The sequence below is a fragment of the Ziziphus jujuba genome, chromosome 12 (assembly GCF_031755915.1).
Source record: "Ziziphus jujuba cultivar Dongzao chromosome 12, ASM3175591v1".
NCBI classification, from domain to species: Eukaryota; Viridiplantae; Streptophyta; class Magnoliopsida; order Rosales; family Rhamnaceae; genus Ziziphus; species Ziziphus jujuba.
In genome coordinates this window covers 20,005,911-20,020,948 of record NC_083390.1, presented here as the reverse complement: position 1 = coordinate 20,020,948, position 15,038 = coordinate 20,005,911, and the positions used below count along the sequence as shown (strand labels likewise).

The window sequence follows — 15,038 nt, the reverse complement described above, 5'->3', positions numbered from 1 at the left end:
TTAATCATACTAGATAAAATATATTTAGAAATAGTTTGTCCATAAGGGAAGGGAACAATAAAATCCGCCAAGAAGAATTGTGAAAAACTTTACGGCAAAACCCAAAAAACAAAAAGGAGAAATGATTGCTGTCTGATTCTTGCAGGCCATGAGGTGGACCTAACAAAAACAACCCAAAATACACGTTCCCCATTTAGAGTTTGTGTGAATGTGTGCGTGTGTGCGTGTATATATATATATATATATATATATTTATGTTTTCCACGATAAAAACCTAACATGAAGATAAAAATGTCAAATTCTAAATAGTAAATTAGTTCCCATTTTTTATACACGTTTGAACATCCTCAGCCACCAACAATGGGATAGACAAAGATGTTGACATTCCAAAGATTATGTACAAGACCTTTGTCACATTGAACAGGAACTAGTTTCAGGTAGGGTCTTGACGGTAAAATGCATTTGGAATTTGGGGGTCAAATCCAATCGGACCGTTGAGGCACTGCTTCTGTTTTAATGGCAGACAAGATGGCAAATTTGCTGTATGCTTATCATAATCCTTGGATGCAAGGGAAGCCAAAACCATTTTGAACTTGTAGTAGGTGGAAACCATTTTGCAAGGGCTATGACAAAATGGAAAAGCTAAACACGTCTTGGTCTTCCTATATGTTTGCATTCTTTTCCAAAATCTGCGAGTCAGATTCACAAGAAAGGAGTACAAATATTGAAATTTGGTACGAAACTACTTGGTCATATCATCATTAGCCTATAAAACAGTAAAAATAAATAAATGGTCAAGAATTCCATCAATGCAAGAAACATAATCTTAAACATGAAAGTTCCGACATTTTACCATGACTTTCAGTCACCCAAAAGAGAGAGCGGCTGTCTCATGCTAAGCTCTGCTTTGAGCAGTGGGAATTGCTCCATATCATGAGAAGCACTCAAAACTTTCTGCAAAAAGATTGACCAAGGCTTGTATTAAGTCTACTAAATGAACCACAGAATCAATATACAGGAAATTTGGCGTAAAAGAGAAATCAAAATTTGTATTCATATCCTCTCACCCCCAAATTGCAATTAAAATCTCAAACTTCTATGACTCCATGACTTAAAAAGTAAATAAGTGAAACTGAACCATTACATAAGTTAATAGGTGGGGTTTCATACAAACTTCTGCTGCATTCAATATGACCACTATTTTGTACCAATTAATTTATGAAATAGAAGTATGCTATAGAATATTAGCATCATTATTAGGAAGACAACTAACAAAAGGCTATATAAGGTATATGATTTACCAGTGCAGCAAGGTGTGCTTCCTGTAAAATATTCCCATCTACTTCTAATCTAGCAATAGGAAACTCTGGAAGATGCCCTGATTGTTTTTTACCAAGCAAATCACCAGGTCCACGTAAAAGAAGGTCCACATTTGCCAAGTGAAAACCATCTGATGATTTTTCTAGCACTTTCAGCCGATTTAGGCTACTAGCAGTAGATGCTATAAATATGCATTTAGACTTCTTCACTCCACGTCCAACCCGTCCTCTAAGTTGGTGCAGCTGAGCTATCCCAAACCTCTCAGCATTCATAACAACCATCAAGGATGCATCTGGAACATCAACTCCAATCTCAATTACTTGTGTGGCAAGCAGTATTTGAGTTTCTCCAGACCTAAACCGTCTTAATGCTTCATCTTTCTCATCACCCTTCATTTTTCCATGCAACAAACCACAGCTATAATCCTGAAACTTATCAGATATGGATTCAAAATCTGCAGAAGCTGCACGAAGTTGAGGCAGCTGTTCGGATTGTTCAATGACTGGATACACAAGATACACCTTTCCTCCTGCTTGAAGCTCATCTAGCATTATCTGCTACATGTTATATCCATTTATCAAACAGTAACACAAGGAAAGAGAAGAACAAAACATATAGTCTTCATCCTTATGATAATAAATCATATATCCATCAAAATACTTAAAAACGCACTTACTAGACCCTATACTAGGTAAGAATGCTTATCATATATTAGCTGTCAGAAAAAGGCAAGAAAAACTAATATATTCCTGTGCCTGTGCCCTATGTCTAGGCTCTTCAAAGTACTAGCCTCAACAGCTTGAATGCATGTCAAAGCAGAAATCATGTTGATGTATGAAACCATCACTAGGATAATCGTAGTCTCTCTTGTCTTTTTGTCTTTCATTGTAAACAGATCCATTGACCACATGCTAACTGTAAAGTTATCATCAATTTCGAGAGAAGTTTAAGCTGTTATGACTTGAAGTCGACCATATATATCAAGCCATCACAACATACAATAACATTGCTTCTCTATGTATATATCCTACTCTTCAGTGTTTTGTTAAGATAAACCCTGAAAATCCATTATTTTAAGACATATAATGTTGTTTTATAGGCAGATCAAAATATAAAATGACAATCACCTTATAGACATTCACAAAGCCACCACCATTTTCTTCAATAATCAGGTATCATGTCATTGATATCATACACTAACAATGCTTCTCTATGAATATTGTCCTACTCTTCCTTGCTTTCTTAGGATAAATCCCCAAAATCCATTATTGTAACATAATAAAACACATTTTTTTAGGCAGATTAAAATAAGAATCACAATCACCTTGTAAACATTCTGAAAGCCATTGTCACTCCCTTCAATAATGAGTGTCTCAACTGGTATTCTTCCAGGAGGTAAGTCAGTTATCTGTCAATGAAGGAAAATAGAGCCAAGACCATGATTAGCATGCAACAAGTGCTTAAATTAGTAGATAAATTATGGTACCCAAACTAAGTTGAGTGTTTCACTTCATCCAAGAGTGTACAGCAGAAAACTATCAATATTTATTATAGCTGTAACTAGAGGATTATAGGAAACTATACTTTATTAATAAGAAAACGGCATTACAAATATATACACTGCATGAAAGAGTAAATATATTACATCCAAAAATATCTCATCGGCAGATGTTCATATTTTCTTCACACACCAATCAGCCCTATGATAATACACTTCCATGCCCTATGAAATGGGACTAGATAAATACAAATGCTCAAACCCCATCCACCTACATTCTCAGCATCACAACCTCAAATACTATCCAAAAATCAAAAACCTAAAAAGCACAAGCTCCACTGAGAACAATACCAGACATGCCTCTCATTCTATAAGCTAGTCCATCCCACTATAATAACTAGCCAATGGATGTGAATCCTAAAAGACTTTTAAAAACAATAACACATAAAATATAACAGCAAACATCAGATATATTATGAATAACTCTTCTAACAAAAAAATATATATTATGATAGATTTTTCGAGAATACTTAATAAATCTCATTTCAATATCAAAGGGACTACAGAGCATGAAAACTGATAGGCAGGATACAGTGTATTACATACCTGTGTCAGGGATACATCCCCATATAAAGCTAGAGCAAGTGTTCTAGGGATGGGAGTAGCTGACATGGCAAGAACATGAGGAGCCATATAGTTATCAACTTTTGAGGTCTCATCTGAATCAGTTGTTGCAATAGTTGAACTTATGGAAGTGTTAAATAACTGCAGCAATTAAGTTCCTCAGTTAACAACTATTCCCCGGGGAAAAAAAAGAGACATAATTTTCAAAGATACAGATCATTAATGCCACATGAAAGTTTTATGTAGAGATCGCTTTCTGCAAACTAAAAACGGCGGTACCTATAGAAGCATGAATTACACATTATCTACTGATGATTATGGAGCTCAATGAAAAAACATATGACTCAAGGCCTCAAGTTTGAAAAGCATGAAACCTTTCCACGGATTAAACACGGTTAGTTGTTTCAAAAGTCAGTTTGAAAGCTAAATTTATTTATTTGGAGGCCACATACTGAAGGTCTAACCAATTATCTGGCAATGCTGAGTGCTAGTGCTGACTGCATTGTCAACCGTAATGATATAAACTGACAACACCACCACCAGAAAATATATCAAAGACATTTTCAACATCTTAACAAAATGTGAAAATGTTACAAATAAGTGTCCAGTTTTCAAATTTTACTAGAAACTCCAATGCAAGTTGCAGATTGTGTTCTGAGCGTATTATGGTTAAAAAAAAGTTAAATGCATCAAGAATTACTATGTTATATGAATTTTTTGCGACAAATAGTCTAACAGATGTAACATAAATGGCATTTTACTCAAACATCTATTATCTAACAGATCACCTTGCTGTTAAACCTTCCTCTCTGGATCACACCAAAACGATGTTGCTCATCCACTACAGCAATCCGTAATGCAGAGAACTCTACATTTTCAGCTATTAAACTGTGGGTTCCAATGACCATTGATATGTCTCCAGTTTGAAGATCCTGACAATCCAAGATTTGAATGATAAGACCTTCTAGAAAATTGTAAATAGCAAAGAAAAAAGAATGGATAGTAATGCATGCCTTACGAATCATCCTTGATTGTCTTAATGGGGTTGAACCTGTTAGTAAAGCAATGGAAGGTTTGCACTCAATCTCCTCCATGTTTTCAAGCAAATTACTTAACTGCTCATAATGCTGGAATGCAAGCAGCTCAGTAGGAACCATGAAAGCTGCCTACAAATTAAAAAAATGAAATAACTATGTTAAGCATATGAAATTGGAGAGGTTCCAAATTAAGATTATAATATAATCAATGTGGTAATATTAATATTCAAACAAATGAAAACTCACATGTAGTGCAAGAATATGTAAGAAATCTGTACAAGGAAACTACAAAACAAAAGCAAATGAAAAAGAATCTTCACAATTCAAACCTGATATCCAGAGCCAATAACCTCCATGCAAGCCAAAAAAGCAACTATAGTCTTTCCACATCCAACATCACCCTATAAATAAGCATCACAGCAAATTATCAAATGAGAACCTTTTTTCTCATGTTCTGTACTCACATTTGCACATGACGCAAAAGGTCAGTAAAAAATATAAATCAAATCTGTACAAGAAATTTTATTTCATTTTCATTTCCCCTGTTTCTTATTGTTGATGAGCAGCATAGTAAATGTCAATAAATAAGGGAGGTTCAGATGCCAGCACAAACATCACCAATTACAGCAAAAAGCATCACCAACCAAAGATCTCATCCATGAAAACCCACAAAAGTACCAGGTGCATTAGCTTATGCTAATGCAAAAGTATAACTCTATCCTGCTGTCAATAAACCCTTTTTTTCACAATCTCCACCAGGAGTTTCGCATCCATATGAAGCAGTGACAATCCCAATTTGACTATATTAGACTGGCATGAATATTTCTCAAATAAAGCGCCCCAACCAAATTGTTATGAGTCCTAAAACCAAAAGGTGATCATTGTTTTGGTGTAACATATGGGATATTAAGCTTGTAATCTTTGAAAATAAAAAAATATTCATCAAACCTGCAATAGCCGATTCATGGGAACTGGTTGCCTAAGATCCCAAATAATCTCTGAAACAGCACTTAATTGACTAGATGTAAGTGAATATGGAAGAGACTTCAAAAATGTTTTTGCCAGACAAGACCATCCCTCAATATAAGCAGCATTTATCTCAGGTTTCCTATACTTATCCAGCAATCCATCTTTCTCTATTTGTGTACCAAGACCTTCAAGCATTTGGAACAAGCGCCCCAGCTGGGAGAAAATGACAATTGGTTTAGTTCAAGCTCATAGTCGACCATTGCATGGTAAGAAAACATAAATTCTCATCATTATAAATTTAATTGGGGAATTTAGATATGCAAGAAGAAAAAGTATTTCCAAAAAGCATTTTCATCTTAACATACAAACAGATCTAGTATGGTTAACCGTATATTGTAAACCAAGATCACCTGCAAATAGAAGAACTCATCAAATATAAGCCGCTTGCGAGCCATATCAGCCTCATTTATGTTCTTTGGTTGGTGAATCCCAGCATATGCCTACATCATTGACAAAAAGTGTAAAGCTCCACATGAGAATGCACAATGCATTAAACACAGACTATTCACAGGGCTACACAAACCATAATAGATTGCATTGTTCACGTTCCTAAAGCACATGCCCTAAATTTAGGAGAATATTTCAGAAATGAGTTTGCTGCAATATATTTGCCATTCATGACTCTTTCCTTCTGGTGGTTTTAAGATAATGAGAGAAGGTGAGGAATAAAACAAGAAAGTCCAAATGTAAGGAAGAACAATATCCTATTTTTCATAATTATTCTTAAAATATTGAACATTACAAAAATAAGAGAGCACAAAAGAAATAAAAGTGGTTGAAAATTAATGCCATGCTACTTATGTTATTGATTTAAATGCTCAAAAGAAGACTTAAACCATGCAAAATTGTAAAGTAATGTGCATCACTCAGGTACTTTTCACAAAAACACAATACAAATATTGTATAAGCAAAAGTGTGTTTGTGTGTGTGGGTGAGCGCCTGTTAACATATATTCTCAATGAGCAAATTCTGTGGCAATAGTTTTTGCTTACTTCTAAGCACCATATATATATAAATATATGCTACAAATGAGGTCGAAATAAAGCTAGCTACAAAGTCCACAATTTATATGATTTATTTCAGAACTGGACAAAAAAGGATACAAATATATCTTTTTGTTCCATGTGATCTAACAAATAAGTAATTATAGTTCCTCGTAAAATCAACAATTATGCATCATGAGAAAGCTAAAAGAGACAGAAAAAAGGAAAAAGGAAACATACTTACTTCATGAAGACTTAGCAGTTTGAAGTCCTGAATGATACCTTTAGGAATAGGATCGAAAATTACAGGCAAAGCTTGTAACGCTCTGTAGCAATAAAAAAAAATAATATTATACTAACATGAAAGCATCATCCAAGCGTCCACAGTTCACAGGCCTGAAATCAGTGTTTCTCTTATTAGATGCATCAAGCAGTTACATCAAACACTTAAAATACACTCTGTGACATAATTGGACACCGTGTCTACAATGCCAATGTGTCTAGAGACTCAATATTTCATCCAGGTCAATGCAGTATTAACAATGCCAATGCAACCAGAGACTCAATATTTCATCCAGGCTAATGCAGTATTCAAACAATCAACAGAAAGTCACCAAAATCAAGGTGTATGAATGTAATAGGGATTTTCTTTAACCATTTCCAGAAAAGAGGAAACATAACATTTAAGTGTTCCTCCTTTTTTTTTTTTTTTTTCCAGTTAAAGCTTAAACAAAAATCATGCTCCTGCTGAAGATAGGAAATCAAAAGTCTTGAACAGGGAAAGCATCAATGTCATCCACATCATAAAAAAAAGTTTCTTAGCAACATCGAAAAAACATAAAAAGTCAATAAAACAGAAGCAACTACCTTCCTGAAGCCTAGTAAAGTATAAGCACTGTACTTTAAAAAAATTACTTTTTCAAATCAAGTTATCCAACATGCCAACACAAGTATCGAATAAAACATTATAAGAATGATGGTAACTTTCATTCTACATCAACTCAGAACACAATCAGGCACTATACATTTAAATAAGCTGCTCTTTGAACTAAATGAACTTTATACAGGCATGTATAAAGAAAAGGGCAAGTAAAGAGGCAGGAGAGGTCACTCAAAAGGTATGTTTGAGTAAGAACTAATAGATCAAAATCTAAAAGTGCAGAAACCAGCCAAAGGAAGTGGCCATTCATGATCAGATGGTCTTATATTACAGCTACAGAAAAAGATACAATACAAACCTTGCAATGATGTCCCTCAAAAAATTTGGATTTAGGCCTCCTTTGGAAGGGTAAATAGGATATGGCCTCCCCATTGCCTGAAAGGATGAATCTTTTTCATCTTCAAGGACATCTATATTATATTCTCTCATTTCATAGTGATCTTTGGTACGCATAGTCTTCACCTATAATAAAGAGGCAACATATATTTATAAATAAAAAGAACTTTTTTTCTTTTATATATATATATATATATATAGAAGACATTACTTTGTTGAGAAGGAAAAGAATATTACAAATGTTAATGGGGATGAGAAATCCTCAAGAAGGGTCAAAAACTAAGCTAAAATTCTCCAATTCAGCCAAAACAAAGAACTGGGATATCCTTGATCTCTTTAGAAGTGGAAGCCCACAAAAAAGCCGGAAACTTGTATTATCTCATAACAATCTCATATCTTGATACATCTATTCAAAAATCCTACAATTTCAACCATATAGTCGAAAACAAAGCCAATATAGTACAAATGCAGAGCATTTTCTCTCTTTTGCCACCCACAAAACCTTTAAATTTACTTGGCCCAGTGGTGCTGAACAAGATTGAGGAAATACACATAAATAAAAACCTACTCTCCTCCGCAAACCGATAATCCAATTTAACAGCGACCTCATATTTACATAATATGCGATATACACAAGCAAATAAAGAAAAAATACTGAAGGAATATGATACATATATAGAAAAGATTTTATGAAGAAAATATATAAACTAGTTTTCAGTCTTATTCCTCCAGTCTTACTAGGACACAGGAAGGTGAGAAAATTCATGCATTTGCACATAAACTTTAGCTACAAGCACCAAAATGATACTTGAGCTCTACTAAAAATGTCATCGATAAATATCTAATAGGTCTTGAAGGGTCAATAGGCTTTGTGCCAAATGGCACCTTCTTCCACCATGAGTAATCAAAAATCACTCGTCCGCATCACGAAGACTTTCTTACAGACTTACAAATGCATAACATTAAAATAACATCAATCAAAATAAATTCATTGGAGGTACACAATAGAACAAATTGTCTCCAGAAGGCATACTGTGTTAAGATAAAAAGCTTACTTGTTTTAGGGGAAAACCTGTCCATTGTGAGCCATTTAATGTTTATTTCATATTTATACATTAACAGCAAAATTACATTCCATAATCATATCCACTTTCAGGTTGAATCCATAGGCTTGTTCTGGTTTTGATTAATACTAATGTCACAGAACAATTTTTTTTTCCTTGAAACCAGTGTCAAAATGATATACATTGTATCCCCCATCTTTCAAAGATATCACTCCCAAAAGAAATAAAAAGTTTTAGAAATAAAATTATTCATAAAAATTAATATTAAGAAAGAAATCTAACAGAGGAACCTGAGAAACACACCTTACCACTAACACATACAATCTCTCCTTCCTTGTGCTTGTCCTGGATACTTTTAAGAAAAGGTTGAAAAGTAAACCGAGCACCTCGGAAGAATTTCTTCAAATGCAAATAAATTGTCTTTTTCTTGTTTTCACTACTGTTTGTATCATCAATACTATCTTTTGATGTAGATTCACAGTCTGCAATTTCACAACCTACAACAACCTCAAGAAACGAAAAAGAACAACTAGCTCTGATACCCCTGCAGAAGAAGAGGTATGCAAACTTTATCAATACTGAATTATAGAAGATGCATGGTAGCAAAATGACAAGCAATGTAAACACACCATCAGGGCAGATGAACTAGAAGGATACCCAACAAGCAATGGTAATATATAATATCAATGTCAATCTTAAGGTCATGAGGGCCACATGAACTTAGAGAAGAGTTTTATGAGCAAAATGCATAAAACCAGTCTGGTAAATTTTATGCTACAATTACCAAGGACATACAGGAACATGATTCTATATGGCAGAATGACTTTTCAAAGATGATTCATTGTATAACATGTAGGAAAGGAAAAAAACAAAATGCTTCTTAGGTTTTGGTTTGTTCATCATAGAAGTGATCCACTTCCATGTCATAATATTTCAATTATGGGTTAAATTTGCAAGTAATTTTTGGAAGACACTGTGCTAATTAGCGATTGGGTAGAATTCTCATGCTCTTGCAGATTGAAGTTAATCCCAAACCAATTGGACAAATTGAAGTTATTCGGAGTCCTCAGTGGATTTATGACAGTACATCATGAGCGATGAGATATGTATCTATTAAGATCTTGGTATATGGTCTTGCTACATGCTAAGTTTGCATTTAATGATTTCATTAACCGCTACACATCCTTTTCCTTTTGGAATTGCATCTTGCATACTGCTTAAAGTAAGAAGCCCTGTTTATCTTGTACCACTGCTATCTCTTCATATGTGTAGGTCATAGTCATGCATTTGCTCCACACATGCGAGATATCCAGAAGAGGTAAGCAAGAAGATAACCTCCAATACAAGCCACAAAAGAGAAGCATGTGCAAAATAGGATGTTAATCAAGTTTAAGAATGGTGAATTAGGAGATCATCTCAGTTGGAGGAAATCATTATACATCATTTGTGCCTTACCTAATCCAAATGATAAGATACCAATCGACACAAAAATAGCTAATCCAGTATTTTAAAGACCAAGCATAGAAAGTGTAACCATTTTTACATCGAGGTGGTAAGTAAAGCATGTAGAGTTCTTATGGAAACACTAAAAGCAGAAAATTATTCAAATAATGAAGAATATAAGTACCACTCTTACATCTATCAAGAAAATTGTCAAAAACACTTGAAAGATATTACCTCGAAGACAAGATCTTCCCAACAAAAATAAAGTACCGTCCATCATCAATTCCAATCTGAGCATTCTGTAAATCAGCATAGGTCCGAGGAAAATGGTGCAACACTTTCCGTAACTACTACATGGTAACATAAATGACCAATGTAAACCAAGAATTCAAGTGTTCAACAAACATTCCAAACAAGGGGCTTTAACTTTTAGACAGTCATTAAGAAAGCCCACCGTGTGAAAACCACAGTCTTCCAGCTGGCGACAGTGCTTCTTCCTTAGTCCAGTTATGCAACTGATAGATCTGTCAAGCAATAACTCAATGGATGCAGCATCTATTTGTGATTCAAGCCCAACAGGCTCCTTCAAAGTGGCTGGTTGGTTTGAATTTTTCTCAGTAGTTACCGGCGTAGGAGGATGGGATATGTGCAGTGTAGCAGAATGATCTTCGCTTGGTGAAAAAGTTCTCAAACATGGAAGAGCAGAATCTAGAGAATGCCAAGTTTCATTTACATTAAGTCTCCCCTGCTCTTCCAATATTGAATTAGAAAGAAAGTCTTCACAACTTTGAGTTTCCAAAAGACTCCTCGTCTGACAAAAATTTGTAGCCCCATCATATAGTTCCAATCGAGGAGAACTACCCACAATGATTGATGGAAATCTTTTACGGACCAAAGAGACATCAAAATTATCCATTGCAGCTTTAATGTTTGTAGTAGAGTGCTTTTCAGCTCTTTCATTCTCGATCAAATCATGAAGACCATCATAGCCCATCATAACCGATACCTAAATGCAAAGGAAACAGCAATACATAACATTATCTTGGAAAATGGCCATTATTGAGTGGCCACTGCCTCGTTACTTCTTAGATAACACCATGGAGCTTTCCAGGCCAGGATATATAATTATAATCAGCATATCTCTATACAAGACACATATTGAAAATGACATTCCCTATACCTTTAGGAGTATGTGAGTGTCAAGTATTTGGTATTAATTAGTATTAAGGAGGAACACTATAAGCCATATTACTAGATAAAGAAAAGATGAGAAATAAATAAAGGGCTCCTAGCCGTATTCTTTTATTACAAAGAAAACATAAGATGAAGGAGACAAAAGCTTGTTAATGAATAAAATAATACAAGGCAAAAGATTGGAGCACTGCAACCTCTAAAGATCAAGTAAAAAATAGTCATAAATACAACACAATAAATATAAAATAATATCAAATAACTCTTTTCCAATTCCTAAGAATACAAACTCTAGAACAAAAGGATGGCAAGGCATATTTGGTAACACATTGAAACCAAAACCAATTATCATTTAAATGGTGCCTAACCATGCTAGACATGCTGGCAACTAAGTAGGTAAATATGCTCGAAAACTAAGGACTGGATCATGAAACCAAACACCAAGATCAACAAAACAAATCAGAAAAGCCAGTTTGGCAGTGACATGGGTGCAAGGAGCACCAATTTGCATGGAAAATGAGAAATCTCCTACATGATCTGGGACTCATCTCAGATATTGTACAAGAGATAGATTCCTTACTGCTGCACACATTTAATCAATCCTCACTCTAAACTATATGAAGCTTACTAGCTTACAACTGTATACCAATAAGTAACCTTCTGTTGCAGATTGGATTAATTACAAAGCAAACTATCAGTTTCAACCGAATCGAATATATACAGTGGTGGAGAAAAGCTTGTATATTTATAACTCTAAAACTGAAATATTTTGGATTGTTCTAAAAGCGGTGTTGACTCATCTTCTTCATAAATTATTATTTTTGTGTAACAGAGTATTAATATATGCTGAGGCTTGGGTGGAATAACAAGCATTTAATAGTGTCATTTGAGGTATTTCCGGTTAAACAAATGATCAGCCGAAGTTTTCAACCTACTGTACTAGCATCCACGGTGCATAATTTGAAGTCCATAATAGGCATTTCTCTTTTAGAATATCTCCTCGTCATTTCTTTATTAGTGCATCATTGTAATCTTAGATAATATAAACTATGATAAAAACAGCTTAAGCCATCTCAGCGTACTCCAAATGGCATATGGCCTTCCGCCTTCGATAAAACTTCTAATCTACATTACGTCTAACAGTACCATAAAGAAGCACACTTTACATATAAAAAATGTTCTTAATTTTCTAGAGGAAATTTATTACAAAGAGTATGCATGTATTTTTTTATTACATTCTATGTGTGTATGAACAAATATGTATGGATGCATGTATCAACTTATGTGTATGTATAAGTTCTACTTGTCAAAGCAATGCAAATTGATAGGTTTCTAAGGTATGAAATACTTACAAAACACCCAATTAGCATAAACATACAAACCTTATCAAGCAACTTTGAACGGTTTGAGATGCTTGCTATACCATCTACTTCCTCCAACAGCTTTCCCACAAACTCATGCTTTGATCGAGTACAAATCTTTGAGAATTTGGAGAAGAAAAAATTATTGAACCTGCAAGAACAAAAGGCAAGAAGCTAAAACAACACATTTTTTGTGTCAAATATAAGCAATAAAAAAAGAGAACAACTTATAATACCTCATTTCTCTACCCAAAGCATTCCTATATCCTTTTTCAGCCTCAAAAGCTATTGCACTTCTGAATCTTTTTCCACTGAAACACTGAAGAGAGAAATTCTTAAATTAGTGTTACTAAGATCTACGGTAGTGTCAGATCCTCACTATGACATGAACTCCTAATAGTCTGATCTCACAATAAATGGATGACATCTCGGGATGTTAAAAAATGGAACATATCAATGCATAAATGCTTAATACAAGTAGAAACCAGTAAAACATGACAAGGTGAACTTCAAGTTAAGAGTGCTACGACATCAATTGCACAATAAAAAGTGAAATCTCTGGGTAAACCAAAGCCTCCAGCGGCTGATAAGCAAACCCATTTATGTAAAAAAGATAAAAAAAAATAAGAATAAGCAAACAAAACAGCAGTACATATAAATTGCAATTATACCATGCCGCATGATTGCACAGTTGAGACTGCTGGTGCCATGTGCAACACACTTACTGCAGGAAAAGGACATGCCTAAATAACATAAACCTAAAAACCTGCAAAACCACATTTTACAGTGATCACTGTTTCAGGGGAAAAAAAGAAGGAGAAATAATTAGGATAGTATCAAATTACAGAAAATGTATTGAGAATGGTGAATTGATTTAGACCTGGAAGAACAATAAGGTGAAACCCAATATACACTAACGAAAATTCCATCAGCATCTTAACTAAAAGTCTAAAAAAACAATGTTAGAGTTGTTTACCATACAAGATTACTTAATCAGCACCAGTGAACTTTTCCAAAGGCCAATATTATTTTGGTTCAATGATACTCCTGCTGCTTCATCATATCAGAAAATTGGGAAGCAGTTGAGTTCAGCCACATCAAATACGTCCTCAGACTTATATGATTCTATTGACGGTGAGTATCTACTCGATCCTAAAATGTGCCAATACTCCACCATTTTAATGATTTTACAAGTTCCGAACTTGTAAAGCAGTAGAAGAGACATATCACAGGCTTTTACAAACTTATAAGTCAGTATTCTAGGTGAGAAATCTACCGTCCACCTTAAAAATTGATTAAGAGCATACCGTTCAGCGGAGGGGTCTAAATACCATACCCATTGCCTCACCAATTAAATACAGCACCCAACCCAATTACCAAAATCCTAGCAACCATTACTTGTTTCTTCATAAAATTTAACCTAAATACAGAAAAAAAAAAAAACAAATGGAGAAACTGTACGATCCTCTATATTTTCGGATGTCTATGAATATTATGAGAAAGTAGTCCAAATATTAGTGGGAACATAAGCTTAAAGTTTCTAAAGAAAGCAATTACCATTTTTACAGTTATTACGATAGAAAATAAGTACTTCAAACATGCTTCAGATAGAAAATAACCAAATACCCATAGACATTGCACATTTGGACCACCACCATAGTCGCTACCTCGAAAATGTTAATACGTTGAGTTGAAATTTTGTAGAGAAAAAATTTCAAACACAAATTTGCGGAAATTAAAATTATTTCAAAAAACCTAAAAATTGAAGCTCGCAGTTTTTTTCTTTTTTTTTTTTTTTTTTTACCAAATGAAATGTGAAGCCAAACCTTATTGAAGAAGGATCGTCAAATTTTCCGCTTCTTTCTTTTCTATTCCTTCTTTTTCTCGGGGGGGTGGGAAATCTACAAGCGAAGTTCGAGAAGCCCAAAGGTAAAGCTTAGGAGAAAAACATTTTTCAGTGCACGGAATGACAAAAACATCAAATTGAAGAAGCTCGTCTTTTCACTCACTTCACAAGTGCTTCTTCTTCTTCCGTATTTTTTTTTTTTCCCCTTTTTTCTTAATTTATTCTTTGGTATTTAGGAGGTGCCACGTGGCTTCCCAGAGCCTCCGTATAATATCCTTTCACCATCTTCTTGTCGTTTTTTAACCCAAGAGAAAAAATCTTTTTTCTCCCATACATTTTGTATTTGCCCTTAAAAATAAATAATAA

The 15,038-nt window shown here is 34.4% G+C and overlaps 1 protein-coding gene across 5 annotated transcripts; it reads right to left on the bottom strand.

Annotated features, from left to right (window-relative positions):
* Nucleotides 1–280: 280 nt before the first annotated feature.
* On the bottom strand, nucleotides 281–14,881 carry LOC107429311 (ATP-dependent DNA helicase homolog RECG, chloroplastic). Of its 5 annotated transcripts, none has more exons than XM_048462238.2 (19): nucleotides 14,653–14,881; nucleotides 13,498–13,592; nucleotides 13,063–13,145; nucleotides 12,848–12,977; nucleotides 10,729–11,280; nucleotides 10,509–10,621; nucleotides 9,135–9,375; nucleotides 7,730–7,893; nucleotides 6,736–6,817; nucleotides 5,859–5,948; nucleotides 5,428–5,661; nucleotides 4,809–4,880; nucleotides 4,456–4,608; nucleotides 4,231–4,374; nucleotides 3,425–3,583; nucleotides 2,645–2,728; nucleotides 1,302–1,877; nucleotides 854–954; nucleotides 281–766 (listed from the first exon to the last, which is right to left on the bottom strand). In XM_048462238.2, the coding sequence occupies exons 2-18, from the start codon at nucleotides 13,534–13,536 to the stop codon at nucleotides 862–864; spliced, it is 3,009 nt and encodes a 1,002-aa protein (XP_048318195.2). In that variant the 5' UTR covers nucleotides 13,537–13,592; nucleotides 14,653–14,881; the 3' UTR covers nucleotides 281–766; nucleotides 854–861. The 5 variants fall into 5 exon arrangements, with proteins under 5 accessions (XP_048318195.2, XP_048318194.2, XP_048318197.2 ...); XM_048462237.2 differs by having other exon boundaries at nucleotides 281–689; XM_048462240.2 differs by having other exon boundaries at nucleotides 281–689; nucleotides 1,302–1,874; nucleotides 14,653–14,879.
* Nucleotides 14,882–15,038: the final 157 nt, after the last annotated feature.